The sequence below is a fragment of the Anguilla rostrata genome, chromosome 6 (assembly GCF_018555375.3).
Source record: "Anguilla rostrata isolate EN2019 chromosome 6, ASM1855537v3, whole genome shotgun sequence".
In the NCBI taxonomy this organism is placed as follows: domain Eukaryota; kingdom Metazoa; phylum Chordata; class Actinopteri; order Anguilliformes; family Anguillidae; genus Anguilla; species Anguilla rostrata.
Genome location: NC_057938.1, coordinates 5,467,608 through 5,483,239, shown reverse-complemented (window position 1 = coordinate 5,483,239; position 15,632 = coordinate 5,467,608). Strand labels below are relative to the sequence as shown.

At 44.5% G+C, this 15,632-nt stretch overlaps 2 protein-coding genes and 2 long non-coding RNA genes across 9 annotated transcripts in view; 2 read left to right on the top strand and 2 right to left on the bottom strand.

Moving 5' to 3' along the window:
• Positions 1 to 1,904: 1,904 nt before the first annotated feature.
• Positions 1,905 to 9,714, bottom strand: si:ch211-106k21.5 (leucine-rich repeat-containing protein 26). Of its 3 annotated transcripts, none has more exons than XM_064341696.1 (2): positions 9,476 to 9,714; positions 1,905 to 5,968 (listed from the first exon to the last, which is right to left on the bottom strand). In XM_064341696.1, the coding sequence occupies exons 1-2, from the start codon at positions 9,573 to 9,575 to the stop codon at positions 4,725 to 4,727; spliced, it is 1,344 nt and encodes a 447-aa protein (XP_064197766.1). In that variant the 5' UTR covers positions 9,576 to 9,714; the 3' UTR covers positions 1,905 to 4,724. The 3 variants fall into 3 exon arrangements, with proteins under 3 accessions (XP_064197766.1, XP_064197767.1, XP_064197769.1); XM_064341697.1 differs by having other exon boundaries at positions 9,398 to 9,513; XM_064341699.1 differs by lacking the exon at positions 9,476 to 9,714 and adding an exon at positions 6,538 to 8,065.
• LOC135258298 (uncharacterized) lies at positions 8,774 to 15,524 on the top strand. Its single transcript, XR_010330948.1, has 3 exons — positions 8,774 to 9,124; positions 11,733 to 11,785; positions 14,119 to 15,524. It is a non-coding gene; the product is annotated as an uncharacterized LOC135258298 (long non-coding RNA).
• Positions 12,444 to 13,514, top strand: LOC135258299 (uncharacterized). Its single transcript, XR_010330949.1, has 3 exons — positions 12,444 to 12,529; positions 12,867 to 12,950; positions 13,152 to 13,514. It is a non-coding gene; the product is annotated as an uncharacterized LOC135258299 (long non-coding RNA).
• LOC135258296 (zinc finger protein GLIS1-like) overlaps positions 14,181 to 15,632 on the bottom strand; it is a 107,325-nt gene continuing 105,873 nt past the window's right edge. For all 4 annotated transcript variants that reach the window (XM_064341695.1, XM_064341693.1, XM_064341694.1 and 1 more), the window contains one exon: positions 14,181 to 14,317. In XM_064341695.1, coding sequence (XP_064197765.1) covers positions 14,181 to 14,317 — 137 coding nt within the window. The remainder of the gene's footprint in view (positions 14,318 to 15,632) is intronic.

Below are 15,632 nucleotides of genomic sequence, written 5' to 3'. Positions count from 1 at the left end.
AATTCACAGCAATCACAAGCATTAGCTGAGCCCTGAAGCTGCAGGAATGGAGAAGTTTTAGCTTTTCTTTTTACAATCAATAAATAGCACAGATTCTATGTACAGCAGTTGTATACTTGTCAGTTTACACTAGTTAGTTTGAATGTCTGCTAAGATTCCGTTCCTTGTTTTTAACATTGGTTTGTTTGAATGCCCACCTTATGCTCAGGTCATACATTTTATCCCCACCAGATCATCTTGACACTCCAGATTCATGTAATGCTACTACAAGTGAATCTGTGAAATAAATATATAAATAAATAAAGAAGGGCACTGGCCATTACGTCATACTGTTTATCAAAGAAGAGATCAGACCTGTAAAGAATCTACATAGCAAAATTATGTTCCCCTTATTTAACAGGAATGTATTCTTGTCAGTGTTGTTTCGCAAAATGAACACCAGGGGGCTCTGAAGCTCAAACTTGGTTTCCTCCGAAGATTCAGGAAACCCCAAACTCTGCCCAGTTCCGTTCATTTAGGGGACAGATCCTCGTCATGTTTTTCTACTGCTCACACAGCACGGGAGTGTTGTTTCTCTGTGCCCGATCAATAGTGATAAACGCACCTTTTCATATGTAGTACATTCAAGTGCTTGCATCTGTTTATATAATCTTAAATGCAGACTTCACGAGCAGCAGTTTATTTTGGCATCCTGCGTGGAATATTGTGACAGAGTCAACAGAGCTTTCCTGGCTCTCACAAAACATTCTTACAAAGTTACAGTAAAATTATGCGCTAACAGGGATACATTTGACATTGTCCTAACTAGCATAATAACATCCTAAATGTAAATGCCAAATTTAATAATGCAATAAATCAGGCTCATTCACAGCCTTCTCCTGCGGGACGGAGCACAGCACACGGAAGTCACTCAGCTGTCTCTGTTATCTCCTGTCAAACTCCCATAATTCTCTTCACTTCTCGCCTCGGGCCAGGTAAAGTCCACCGGTCGCCCCTGTGCCATTTTGGCAGGTAAATGCTGCCGGTCAGACTGTGTGCAGCGATAGGAAAGTGCATTCTGAGTGAGGCCCTTTATGGGAGGACAGAGGTGGCACAGAGAGAGGGACCGGCGAGCCCGCGGATCACCGTTACAGGGGAACAATGGCGGGTTTTCATGGGAACGCTCGGGGCCAGTGAGCCTGTACCAGCTCAAAGTGGACAGGGCTCTGGCTCGACGGCACCGGTACAGTCAGCTAATCCAGATCTAATGGCGACAGGCCCCCTTCCCCCTCTCACTGTACTACCATGTTGATTCCAAGTGGCCAGAACAGGCATTTGAGACTTGATTAAGTGCCGTATGGTTGTTTTAAAAAGTCATTTTAAACCGGTTAACCCAGTGGCTCCCAAAGTGGGGGTAAGCAGAGAGGGTTGAGCGTGTGTGTGTGTGTGTGTGTGTGTGTGTGTGTGTGTTCATTATGTTTAAATCCTGCCAGTCCTCTGTGTGCACCTGCTTCAGTGCCTGACGTGCCCAACACAAGCTCAAGCCAAGTTCAGTGTCTCTACAGCCTCACAGACTCACACTTCCCCTGTGATCAGAAAGCAGCGAGAACCAGTTCCTGTGCTGAAGTAAACCAATGCCATAATTACCAACTTTCACATGGGACAAAGTCAGAGCTCTGTTTCTCCCCCGAGTCATCGCAAAGCTCGAGCAGCCTGTTCTCAGGGAATATGCCTATAGGATGGCGATTGATGCGCGTTTCCTATGAATAATCTTTTCTGTCTCACAACTATAACTCCTGTTTACTATACTGGAATGGGTCAGTCCCATTACTGATGATTGTTATTATCACATCAATAACAATGAGATTTATCATCATCCTGAAATCATGTCACAGTACAGTTTTATTAAAGCAAACAATTCCTAATGCAGTAAACAGATATTTATTTATCACTCTATACATTTACAAAGCAATACAAATAACTCATTCTAAAAATATGACATAAAAAAATGTCCGTTCCTTCAGAAAATAGTAGTCGGTCACATAGGTTTGTCACGTACTTTAACGACAGTCTTTAAATTCTGTATAATCAAGGCATCATCCACAATGCAAATCATCTCCATTCATTAGTGACAACAACAAAATTTGAATAGCTCAGGTTGAGTAGTTTTCTCTTTAATAGCTTTTTAATGTTGAGGGTGACGTTGTTGAAACACATCTTGTTATAACACTGCTATGGAATATTATCAAGGCTCTGAGGCTTGCAGCATATTTACTGATGTAAGAACTGAGAGGTCCAACTTCCGAACCATATGGAAATATGGGGCCACACACGACCTATAACTACAGAGCGCTTACAGTCCTTCAGTATCTATGTAAGGAAAGTGACCTTTTCTTACACAGCAACTTAAAAAAAGTTGTGTTTTACAGTTTGTCTTACAACACATTAAAACTTTCAGGTGTATGCTGAGATGCAAATATGCAGCATTTGGAGCAAGATCATCTATGGAAAACAAAGAATGACGAGCACAATGGGACCCTGTGTGAAACAATGTGGCTGGGTTATTTTTAAAGTACAGGAACTTCCACACCTTTTCCTCAGAGTCAAATTAGCTAGCAAGCTTGCCTGAACGCTGCTTAGTGCTCTCTGCAGTGCTCTGCCCAAGGGCACTGCCAACGAGCGGTCAGCACCAGGCTCTGAGGAGGTCATGGTATGTGTGTGTGTGTGTGTGTGTGTGTGTGCGTGTGTAAGAGTGTGTGCATGTTTGTGTGTGTGTGTTTGTGTGAGAAATGTGTACGTGTATGTTTGTGTGTCAGTGTGTGTGTGTTTGTGTGAGAAATGTGTGCGTGTATGTTTGTGTGTGTGTCTGGTTGACAGATACAGGTGGGTTTGTTTTCTCCCTGCCCATAAGCAGAAGCGCTCACATCCCACACTCCCAGATCTCGGCATGGATGGGGCAGCTTAGCTCCATTAGCATTTACCACCGGTCTCCTGCAGCTGAGCCAATCTGATCAGGGACAGAGATGCTATCAGCACTGAGCATGCTTTGATAGTCTGCTGCCACAGAATGAGTGGATTTCAGCATAGGGCTCACAGGGGCTTTTGTGTTAAAATGCAGGTTTACTAAGTCAGGGAACTCTACGTCACTTTACTGCATATATTTTAAGGCTACAAATATTCTGGAAAATAATTATGTCATTGGAATGTACGTTATTTTTGTTATTCATTTAGCACATTGTTGTCAAGCAGCAAAAAAAGCTAACAAATTAAAAAAAAAACAAGTATAGCATTCTTACAGAATGAAATTACAGAAAATGATTGCTTACTTTGGTGTACTTTCGTACTTCCTTACATCTATAAAAATAATTACATTTTCCCTTCAGTCATTTAATAAATAAGCTTTTCATAAAGTTAATGGCATTAAAATGTTTTAATTAAGAAATTTGATTGACTTGAATTGTATTTAAAGGCAAGTGAGTTAGTACAGAATAAAACACACAGATAAATACACAGACAACAACCAAAACATTGTCATAGTAACAAGTCAAACAAGAAATGAATGGAAAAATATTTACATATATTTTGATGGCAACAAACTTTTAACTGCTTATATAAGAAGACAATGTAAAATGTACAAACAGCATTCTATTATTTTAAAATGTATAAAAAGTGTCATAAAACAATTTGTGAAGCAAATTTACAAATTAGTTTCACAAAGGTCATAATTTAATGATAAACAATAAAAAGTTCAGTTCTGGATTTCCCCGGTCACAAAATTTGTAACGTCGATATTCATTCTCCCTTAACCAGGCTTAGTGTTTAAAATCCCCCCCCGGGTTAGTAACCCGGGGAAGGATGCACACAGGTCACAGTGACAGACACGCTCCTCGGGTGTGACTGTGAGGACGCAGACAGGTCACAGTGACAGACACGCTCCTCGGGTGTGACTGTGAGGACGCAGACAGGTCACAGTGACAGACACGCTCCTCGGGTGTGACTGTGAGGACGCAGACAGGTCACAGTGACAGACACGCTCCCGGGTGTGACTGTGAGGACGCAGACAGGTCACAGTGACAGACACGCTCCTCGGTGTGACTGTGAGGACGCAGACAGGTCACAGTGACAGACACGCTCCTCGGGTGTGACTGTGAGGACGCAGACAGGTCACAGTGACAGACACGCTCCTCGGGTGTGACTGTGAGGACGCAGACAGGTCACAGTGACAGACACGCTCCTCGGGTGTGACTGTGAGGATGCAGACAGGTCACAGTGACAGACGCGCTCCTCGGGTGTGACTGTGAGGATGCAGACGGTTCACAGTGACAGACGCGCTCCTCGGGTGTGACTGTGAGACTCCAGTAAAGTCCGGTAAAGGTCTTGAGCGGAGCTGCCGGACAGGGCCTTGAGCGGAGCTGCCGGACAGGGCCTTGAGCGGAGCTGCTGGACAGGGCCTTGAGCGGAGCTGCTGGACAGGGCCTTGAGCGGAGCTGCCGGACAGGGCCTTGAGCGGAGCTGCCGGACAGGGCCTTGAGCGGAGCTGCTGGACAGGGCCTTGAGCGGAGCTGCTGGACAGGGCCTTGAGCGGAGCTGCCGGACAGGGCCTTGAGCGGAGCTGCTGGACAGGGCCTTGAGCGGAGCTGCCGGACAGGGCCTTGAGCGGAGCTGCCGGACAGGGCCTTGAGCGGAGCTGCTGGACAGGGCCTTGAGCGGAGCTGCTGGACAGGGCCCCGGCCCCGAGGCCGTCATCACGACAGGTCCACGCTCTCGTACTCGGCGTGGTCCGAGTCCTCCAGGTCGATGCCGGGGACCAGGCTGTAGTACTCCGTGGACTGCGCCAGGTAGGCCTTCTCCCGGTCCGCCGAGTCCTTCATCACCTCGGTGACGCTCACCGTCTCCGGGTCGGCCCTGTCGTCCTCCCCCTGGCCCTCCGACGGCTCCCGGGCCTCCAGGCTGGGAGCCGCGGGGAGGTCCTCGGAAGGGGGCGGGGCCAGGGAGTCGGCGGAGCCGAGCTTGACCTCCACCTCCTCGTACAGGTCCCTGCTGCTGCCGAGGAGGTCGGAGGACGGCCGGAACATCAGCTGGTTCTTCAGGAGCACGTCCCGCCCCATCCCCCCTCCCGCCTCGGGCGTCCCGCCCGGCCTGGGTCGCCCCCGCCGCCGCTCGTGCTGCGAGCCGTTTCGGTGCTGCGCGTTGGCGGCTCCCGGTTCGGGGACCCACTTGGTCGGACGGAGGCCGGCTTCCTTCCTCTTCTTCTTCCTCCTCCTCCCGCAGCACCAGCACAGCCCCAGGGCGAGGAGGAGGAGCAGCGGCACCAGGATGAAGAGGACGGTGAGGGTCGGGCCCTGGCACACGTCGCCCGTCCGCACCGACCACACGCTCCGGCCGGCCAGCCAGGCGGGCGAGGCGCAGGTCAGGTTCCCGACCGCGCCCTGCCAGCTGCTGTCGTTGCCCCGGCGACCCTGCAGGTCCTCCACCAGGGCGCAGGAGCAGTCCCACACGTTTCCAGAAAGTTCCAGGCGCTCCAGGCTGGGCTGGAGCGCGCCGCGCGGGAGGACGGCCAGGCGGTTGGAGTCCAGCCGCAGCTCCCGGAGACGGACGGAGCCCTGCAGGAAGTCGTCCGGCAGCCTCTCCAGGAAGTTCCCCCTCAGGTCCAGCACTCTGAGCTGGGTGGCGTTAGCCAGGAAGCCCTCCGGAAGCTTCCTGAGCATGTTGCGGCCCAGATACGCCTCCCTCAGCCAGGCGGGCGAAGCGGCAGCGTCCTGGAGGTGCGTGATGTTACAGTCCGACAGGTCGAGGACTTTCAGGTTCCTCACGTCGGAGAACAAGGCCCACGTCACACTGCCGAAGGAGGAGCCTGAGTAATTCAGGCAGCAGGCCTCGTGAGGTAGCTCGGGGGGAAACTGAGCCAAAATGGTCGCCTGTGGGCACTCACACCCCCCTACTCCTCCATCCATCGCACACAGCAGCAATCCCCAGAGAAGCACAAGCCCTGAACAGTGAAAAAGAGAAAGAGCGATACAACTTCAGCCATCCCCGTTCGTGATTAACCCTTTAAGGTGTAAGATCACAAATTTGCGATAAGAATGTTCCAAACTGAACATTCTAATGCTGATGTACCAATCACTACTGGTAACTGAAACCAGTGGAGTTCTAGAACACTGGTTTAGAATTCTGAATAAATAGCCCAAATAAATAAATAAATAAAACATTTTGAAAAGCCTGCTGTTCAAAGGGTTATTATATCATGGCCACTTGAATGCACAGCAGTTGAAATGCTGGATTTAATCTTAGTATAACATGCATTGTGTGTCGCAATGTAGCACTGACAAAGGACTAGAGAGAGTAATTTCAGTGTGAATACCACGGCCGGCTCAAAAAAAAAAAAAAAACAATGTTTTGAGGTCAACCGTTTAAAAAAAGATCTGCTGTCAGACAAACAGCCGTGTAATAAACAGTATAAAGAAAAGAGCATCACAATCAAGTGAAAAATGAACACCAGCTGGCATTGGCTATAAAAAAAAATCCTACATCAAATAAAAGCAAACTTATGCTACTCACAAAGCCCGGTGACAGCGAAGGGAGACACTAGCGCTGTAAGTCCATTTCTTTACAAAGATGAGAGCAAAAGGCCTCGTTTCCACTGGGGAGGTGTTTGCAGTGGATTTGCGTCACATTGTTGACCCCCCCCACTTTCCCGCTGTTCCTTGAGACGGTACAAAGCTCCTCCAGCTTTCACCTGGCCCCTGGGCAACTGTAATTGCTGTACCGATCCCACTGCAGGTGTAAACAAAGCCACTGCTGCCTGGCAACCAGGCGCGCGGGGGCCCCCATGCTGTTGTGCCCAGCCGAGGCCGTCGCCATGGGGACGGACGCCGAGAGACCGGGGACGGGAGTAGGCAGACCACCTGCGCTTGACTACGCCCAGGTGCCTGATGGGATGCGTACAGCGACAGTGACAGTGGAACTCATCGCCGGTGCGACGGCTCTGTCGGTTGGGAAATGTCCTCTGATTCTATGGCAGAAGCGGCTCTTATGAGGCTGGCTTTCGAACAGAGCTGGTGGTTCTGATCTAGTACAGGTTCATCTACTCGGCACAGGTCCTACAGAGAAGACCGGGCAAGAAACCTGCATGCAAGAGTTCTGATCTCTGCATGGACGCTAGGGGTGGAACATTTTACGTTTTTCTGCGGACGATTACAGGCTGATTTGTCCTTGCGGTTACTCAAGTGCGCTTTTTAATTCATTTTTATTCAAAAGCCTGTTTTACGGCAGCGGACCTGCTCCAAGGCATCGCAGTGCGTTTTCTCCAGAGTAGGCTAGATTTAAGAATCTGCGGAGAGTCCTTCTTTACCTGTGAAACGGTCCCACCCCTGATCAACAGCAACACACACATACTGTACAATACTGCATAACAATCCTTAGTCTTGAGGCAGGTGTTGAGGTCCATGCAATGATGATTACCCAGTTCATAGTGTATCTATAATCACACATGGAGCTGCTGGCATCAAGCTGTAAAATCCTATACTGTAGAAAAAGGCCCTATATAAATGCATACTGCATGCTGTGCATACTATTCTGTGGTGAAAATCTAAAATTTTCAAACAGCACCTATTATCTCCATATAGCCCTGTTGTTTGCCTGATCAATGGAGAGTTCAGCGTGTTTGAAAACTACCCTGTTCTAGCAATCTGAAAATCCATAGCCCGGAGACATATTCATGGCTATTTTCTCAGACTTTGACATGATGTTCAAAAGAGCAAAGCACGGAAAACAAGGAGACCCTTCAGCTTGTACACGAGTAATTTCTTGCCAAGCGAAGAGGGACACTTTCCTAAAAGAGACTGCTGTCATTATCGAAGCCCACGGGTCGAGAATAGCCTTGCGATTAAAACATCTTTGTTTAAGCCGGGCCAGAGCGACACACTCCCTTTCCTCCACGCCAGCGGCTCGGAGGTCTCCCTTCCTCAGAGATTACAATGCTGAACGTGTAAACAGCAGGGCTGGAATGTGCTTATACCCCCAAACTGCATCGATGAGCCGCAGGAAACGTGCGCGCACACACACACACACACACACACACACACAGGCACACACACACACAAGCCGGGACGGATACGTCCCTGTCCATTTAAGCTGACTCTCTGTTTGATGGTTTATCAGGATCAGTTGACACTGTGGGCCTGATGAGGTAGGTGGACAGGGGGGGGAGGTGGGGCTGGTGGGGCTTACAAGCAATAAATACAGGATTGAAAAAAAAAACCTCTTCGCTCCTGCAAAATCGTTTATGCAACAGACCCATCTTTCTTCTCCAGGCATGGGAAATGGTGAATATTTTTGGGGATTGATTTCAGGATCTGATACAGTAGGATGTTTTCTGCTTTGTTACAAATGGGCCGATTCAGTCAACCGCGAAACTTTGGCCTTTAACCGCAAATAACGATTTAGCGGGTTAAAAATATGATGTCACGTTTAAAATAATCGAGCAGCTCCTGAAATAAAAAGGAATACAGCCTTGCGGTGTTTGTTTCTGAGAGATAAGGCAAAGCTATTAGCTACAGGGATAAGGTTGATCAATAAATCACAGCTCAGGGCAGTCTCCTATGGCAACAAATGAAGTCGAATGCTCAATGATTCACTGTTTATTCATAGCCTTCACGCCTATCTACCGGGGTTAAAGGGTGCGGGTGACTTCAGTTTACAGGAAACACGCAACTGCCGGAACATCCTAGACTATCATTATGGACGTTTGACAAAGGTATATATATAAGAACCGGAGCCATTTAATTACGGAATGAATCAGTTGTTCCTTTTAGAAACCTTTTGCTAAGTCTTAGCTAAAACACTCGAACGCACCGTCTCGGGGAGGTCAAGAATAGACTACACCTCCAGTCCTGACAGACTGAAATTTTCTAGGCCTTTTCCAAGTAGCTACAGCGATGATCTCATTTCGGAACAATGTGAAGTTATACACCCTATCCTGAGCCTGTTTTCCCATCCTAGATAAGTGTTAACTTTCACCGTTAGCTCACATTATTTCCTGATGATGCCTACGTGTACTCCACACCTGTGATGTTGGTGCACGTGCACGGCCTCACCTTCACAACGGCGAAATGGTTCAAACAAGTAGCCTACCTGGCAGACTAAGGTAACCATACATTTAAATTGCGTAAATTCACTATATGCCGCATTTTATCCACAATCTCAGTAGTTTTGGCTAAATAACGGTAGCAATACTTCTTACAACACTGTGCGTTGTTACTCACAATGTAGTTCTGTCAACCTGAAACACGCTTAGTTTATCTTGCTTACGAAGACCGAGACAAAAAACAGAAAACAATATGTAAGCGAAAATATAATGTGCAAAAGTAACACAACCCGGCTAAAAGTACATACACAATATATCTTTGTTCATACTCACCGTTGTAAAGCGACCGCATTGTCTGTCTACTCTAACACTATAAATTAGACGGGTGAATTGATTTATTGATAGGCTTACCTTCAGATAACATGGCTGTAACCTGTTGCCGGTTTCTCTGGCAGTAGCCGTGTGGGATCCGATTCGCTGAAACCGTTGTCTGCGAGGCCAGTTGCCCCATCACGTCAAAATACCCTACAGTCCCACGCCATGGGCGTGTCTCTCTCCCCTCCGCTACAACTGTTTGGAATGTGGATATTCCACTTCCTCGTTTGCGGCGTTTGTTGGCACGAGCGTCCCCCTCAAACAATACCTGTGTGCAATTAGGCCTACAGAGGGATTAAAGACTTGTAAAGATGGAAACGAGTGGAACATAGCAGGCAAATCACTGCATTAAAACAGCGGTGTTGGTAGATGCTCAGTCAAAAATAACAAAATTGGATGTTGTCAAAATAGACACATAAGATATTTAATGTAAATCAAACGGAAATAACTTTACAGCATCGACATAAAAAAAGGTACTGGCATTTTATTTTACGCGATGCTATTAAGAAATTAAACGCAAGAAACGAGCACATTTCCGCAACCTACTTCTCATATGCGAAGTGTAATGACAGTATTTTAAAGTGGAGTAGTATAGCGAGAGAAATATGTTCAATATATACACCTGCTTGCTTCCTGCTCATGCAGGTCTATTTGACATAACTTACATTTTTTAAATTTTAACCTTTATTATTATTATTATTATTATTATTATTATTATTATTATTAGTAGTAGTAGTAGATAAATAGCCTACATAATAATTATAAATGCTTTTATTACAGTAGCATTTAAGTATTAACAAATATTGACATTATATGGGAAAAATACAGTGTAAAAACCTAGCCATGTGCTATGTGCTTTAGTCCAGTTGTTCCTCATAGTAACTATCCTCCACGCCATGCACACTTTACCCCCATAAAAATATTGAAGACATGTATACACACATATGGCTCTGGAGTCATATGTGTTATATTTCACCGCCCTCTAGTGGATATATTGTATTCTACACTTATGTGACCTTGCATAAAATCAGCCCACATCTTAGGAATCGTAGAGCTGGCCTATTCGGCAGCAAAAGGGACAGTTCCGTTATATCTTCTAGAGATCACAAGACCAAGCACGCCGACAAGACCTCTGGCAACTGACCCCCAGCGTGCCTGGACTTCGAGCTCATGTCCCCTGACTTTTCTTCCCACATTTTAGTTTTCCTGAGAGTTACGTTGATGTTCTCCACTGCTGTACATTACTCAGAGTAAACGTGTCTGTCAAATTATTTTAATGTAATGTAATGTAATCTTCCTACAGGGAGAGCCTCAAATTAACTCCAGCACAGCGTACATTCAGCTCATCAATTTCAGTGTTTGTGCTGTTGTGCGACTGAGGGATATGTTATTTAAATGATTTCAGTTATGTATATTCATTATATTTTCCTTGGATTTGACCTCTAATAACTTTTAGCTGTTACACCAAATTTGGCAGGCAGGGATGGCTGAACTCTTTCTTGCTTCAGTTAAAGTATAGTGCAGATTGGCCAGTTGGTGGTGCTATAGTGCCTGTGACAAAATATTAACATTCACAAGTCCAGCCCCACACTCCCATATGACGGAGTCATGGCAGCGGTACTTATGTGCCGCTGCTCAGAGATGGGGAAACGATCAGGCTTGAGGCAAAATTAGAATTGTGTTTAGGAGCTTATGAAAGGGTTTGGGCAAAGGTTAATCTTTGATTTTGGATGAGCCAAATATTTGCAGTGGTGGGATGTAGTACTATACCTTGGTAAATGTATTGACTTTTTTTTAGTAAATTGCATTTTTCAAAATAAATGATTGTGAACATATTCATTTTATTGAGTCGATGAAATTTCTGTTTTTTTTTTATTTATTTTTTTAAACCAATTTTAATAGTAAAATCAGCTATTAAAGAATTTGGTTCAAATTAGGGTCCAAGTAGAAATATGGTTTAGCATTAGGTTTCATTGTTGTGCAAGAATAAAAGGCTAAAATAAATGCAATATTTTTTGTTTTTGGTGAAATACTTTTTTATTTAAAAAAATATATATATTTCTAACATTTTTTCATATATATTTGTTTGCATTGATCACATATTTTAGATTTTTTGAAGGCTTATAATCATGTATTATTATGGTTTGCTTTCGGATTGTTATATTGTCTGTGTTAGAGTTGAGGTATGATTATAGATATATTTAGGAGCTAGCGTTTCACCTTTTGGGGTAAGACAATAATGTATCTTTTGTTTCTATTGTTGAATAGTAACAATGTTTTTTTCTTTTCTCAGTTTTGGTCTCATCACATAGGTGATTCTCATGAAACTTCGCAGACTGCTGACAAGTAAGTCCAAATGGCCACTGATCCTTATTTATTTGTATGTTTTTAGTATATATTCATGATAATGGCCACTGAACAACTGTGACACTGATTGGCCACATGGTGGTGCCATACCCGTTATTTGAGTTTACAATATTAAAACAATCTTAACTATTATCCCGTTTTGAGCTAAACTTGAAACCAACCTCAAACGATCTCACAGTCTTAGGTTTTTCAGCATTTACGTTTTTCTGAAAACACCGAAATGCTACTTCATCTACAAAAATTGACTGATTGCAAAAAAATTGTTATATGTACCTACAGACTCTAAACAAGCAATGCTTTCCCTGTGGGTTTGTCAGTGGCTGACCGAACGCAGCTAATGAGCTGGCCTGTGCGTATAGCTGTTCACATAAATGCTTGTAACTCCAAGACAGTGTGATGAAATGTCATGCCATGTGGTGGATGTTTACTTATGTAACTGAATATCATGAAAGTGGTATGGCATTTGTCAGCCTACACCAAATCTCTTTAGAAATCAGTGTTCAGTTCAGTATTCAACAAATTTACTGTATTGCTGCATGTAACTACAATGACCTGTAATAAGGCTGAGGTCAACATACAGAATCTTGCTTTAAAAAAGCACTAAAAATCCCTGCAGCATCACACAAGAACTGATACATTGATCCATTCTATCAATGGGAACACATGGATGGCAGACCCCTGGGAATTGCTGCTTGCAGCTATATTTTTATTCTATTCTCGCAGGTGATTGTTCGTTGCATGTTTAATTGATTTTGTTGCACTAAAACCCACATCAAGCTAAATATATTGAACATCACTAAACCATGTAAACCACATATTCACATATAAATGTACTGTTTTGACCTGGTTGCCACACTCCTTTCCTGTACTGCCACTTTGAGTTCTATGCCAGTAGAATGCCTGCCAAATACATGAATGTACATGATTTGTTCCAGCTTGTTAGCTATGAGTCACAGCAAAATGCTAAAATTAATGTAATTTTCTGCTTACAATCTCATTAGATAAATCAGATAGCCAATGATGCTAATACAATTTGCATGGCACTTTGTTATGTTTAAAGGGTGAGGGGAAAGTAGGGTAGTCGTGACTCAGATGTTGACGGCTCGATTCCCAGTCAGGGCACTGTCGTTGGACTGAATGCAATGTGAGTATGTTAGGGCTTGTTACATTTAAAACTTCTTCCACCAATGCGCTCAGAAGCTTTAAGTCCATTGGAAAACAGTAATAATATGTTCAAAATATATAAAGCTTCTAAACCTGTGGAACACATTTATTTATTCCTAATATGTTTCCCATGTTCGGCAACAAAATGTACAATGTAATCCATTGTATGTTTCCATTAAAGTGCCACTAGGTGGCAGTATACGGAAGGATAAATCGCATCGCATGACTTCAGTTTGATTTTATGGTCGGCTCAGTCAGGTACGTGGGTCTATTTTTTAGTTTGCTGGGGAGTAGTCGCATCATATCAGAAGATCACATACATTCACAATGTACTACCGAAGCTCATTAACTTTAAATTACGAATTACAAGAAATATTTACACAACAGTGCTAGCCAACAATATAAATGTAAGCTCCCCATAAAATTCAATACAAAAGTTACTTCTTGTCTGTACCCTTCCTATGCTAAGATACCCGTCTTCTGTTGTTTACAGCGAAAAAATAATTATGTTCTGAAGTCTAGGGACGTTGTGAGCATTTCAGGTTTATTTGTAAGGTGGAGAAATGTTTGACATCTTGCAGACAGCATTGAAGTATACTTATTTAGGTCATACACATTGTTCTAGCTCCTTGCTTTAAAGAGTCATACATTTTCCTTGGTGAGTCACCGTAATGAAGAGAAAAGTGATGACCTGTGTTACCATTTTGGAAAAAAAATGAGAGGAAAAAGATTACATTATGGAATGGTAATTTATTATTTAAAAAAAGAAAATATATGAACAATTCAGAATAACTGCTTTAAACAAACTGTACATTTTATACATATTGTAAGAATTTGATCACAATTCTGGATTATCATCTGACATGGAACCCCCCCACCTGCTCCTTCAATTGTGCAAAAACAAAACCCTGCATGCAAAAACAAAAAACAAAAAAACAAAAAACAAAAAATGCTACAGTACCTGTGGTAAACAACAAACATCTCTCTTATCTAAGCAAAAGATAGAGCAAATTGATATATTTTCAGCTGACATACACTTAATTAGATTCAAAAAGAGCAGAAAGGCACAGACAGGTTTTTTTTTTGGGGGGGGGGGGCGATGAAGGGAAGGCTGAAAGGGTAACACTGTTTTGGGGGGGGGGTCGCAGGAGCAAGAGGCGGGGCGCTCCTCCACACGGGACGGGGGGGTGTGTCGAAAACCCAGACCCCCTCACGATTCGGTGTAGACCGAGGAGATCTGACTCAGGCAGCGGTCAAAGCCGCCCACCTGGAAGAAGACGTTCTCCTCAGGGCTGGGGGAGAAGCCCTGGCCGCCCACCGCCTGGATGTCCTGGACCAAGCTGAACCCTGCGAAGCACCACAACTCAATCAGAAAGAACGCTTGAAGACACCGATAGCAAAGCAAACCTGGGTCTTTTAAAAATTCCTATGACTTATGAGTGGGTTGTTTTTTTTCTTGTTGAAACTCTGTGTGGTTACCGGTTAAAACCTGGGCAACATTTTAGCCCCCGGGCCACAAGTAGGTACCCTGGAGTTACAAGTTCAACCTCCAGGCTACAGGTCATTCACACACTGGGGTGCGCCGTACAGGGGTGGTGGGCGGGGGTGGGGGTTACCATGATTCCAAGGGTCCTGACTAATAGGGACCCTCAAAAAAAACATTAGAACATAGGATTTTATGGGGTGGTGTAAGATGTTTTCATGGGGCCCAAAATCCCTGGTGGTGAACTGTCTGGTTCACACAGACAGATTTTTCCTAGTATTATTCATCTAATCTAATTTTTAAGTCTTAAACCAGTATGTGGCTGAGCACAGTTCAATATTATGGCTACAGACTATCCTCCACAGCTATAGATTGCCCTGGCAGAAATGACACACTGTAGCTACAGGTCAGAGGCCTGGTTGCAGTGTTCTTCTTCTGTGGTATCACTCTTGTTCTTCTAACACTCCCACAGCGAGCTCTGGCCAAGTGCTGGACATCCACGCTGGATAAGAGCTAGCTTCTCTCCCAGCACAACCCTTTTTTCCCGTTCCCATCTCTTCCACTTGGGGATGCGAAACTATGACAAGCATGCTTTCACCTCATCACTTCCAGAGCTAGGCTTGAAACGCGATGCTGACACGAGCTCACAAAGTGGAGTGAAAAGCCTCTGGAACTCTCCAGATCTCCCCAGCACGACATGCAAAGGATGATGGAAGGTCGATACGAAACACGGAGGAGAGAAAAAAAATCTTGGCAAGGACGCTCAAAAGGAGGACTTAAGCTGAAGCGGGCCTGACATTCGCTATAAAAGACATAAATAAAAGAGCTCGGTCATTATATCATGCATCTGGTCTGAAAAAGTCATTGAAAATCCTTTATGTAAAAACTGCTGCGCTTAGCTAAACACTTGTGCCGCTGGTGGATAGCAGCAGTAAGTAAAAAAAAATGTTGTACACCACTGCCAAAATCTCACATGCTTACAATGTCAAAATACCTGCATGGTATTTTTAATTTTAAACTCTTTACGAATGCTTTTGAATTTTAAAAATAAATATATTTTGTCGTTATGAATCTCCAGTCTCTGACAGACAGCACTTTTTTTTTCCAGTCTTGAAATATGCTGAATGGAGTCTCGAATTAGACAACTCTTGTCACAGGTTAGGTCATAAGCTAAAGTTG

Bases quoted from the DNA above. Each gene is read 5' to 3' on its own strand.
- si:ch211-106k21.5 (XM_064341696.1), bottom strand. From the start codon at position 9,575: ATGGGGCAACTGGCCTCGCAGACAACGGTTTCAGCGAATCGGATCCCA. The intron at 5,969-9,475 runs GTAAGCCTATCA...TTCACTGTTCAG, and splicing joins TACAGCCATGTTATCTGAAG to GGCTTGTGCTTCTCTGGGGA.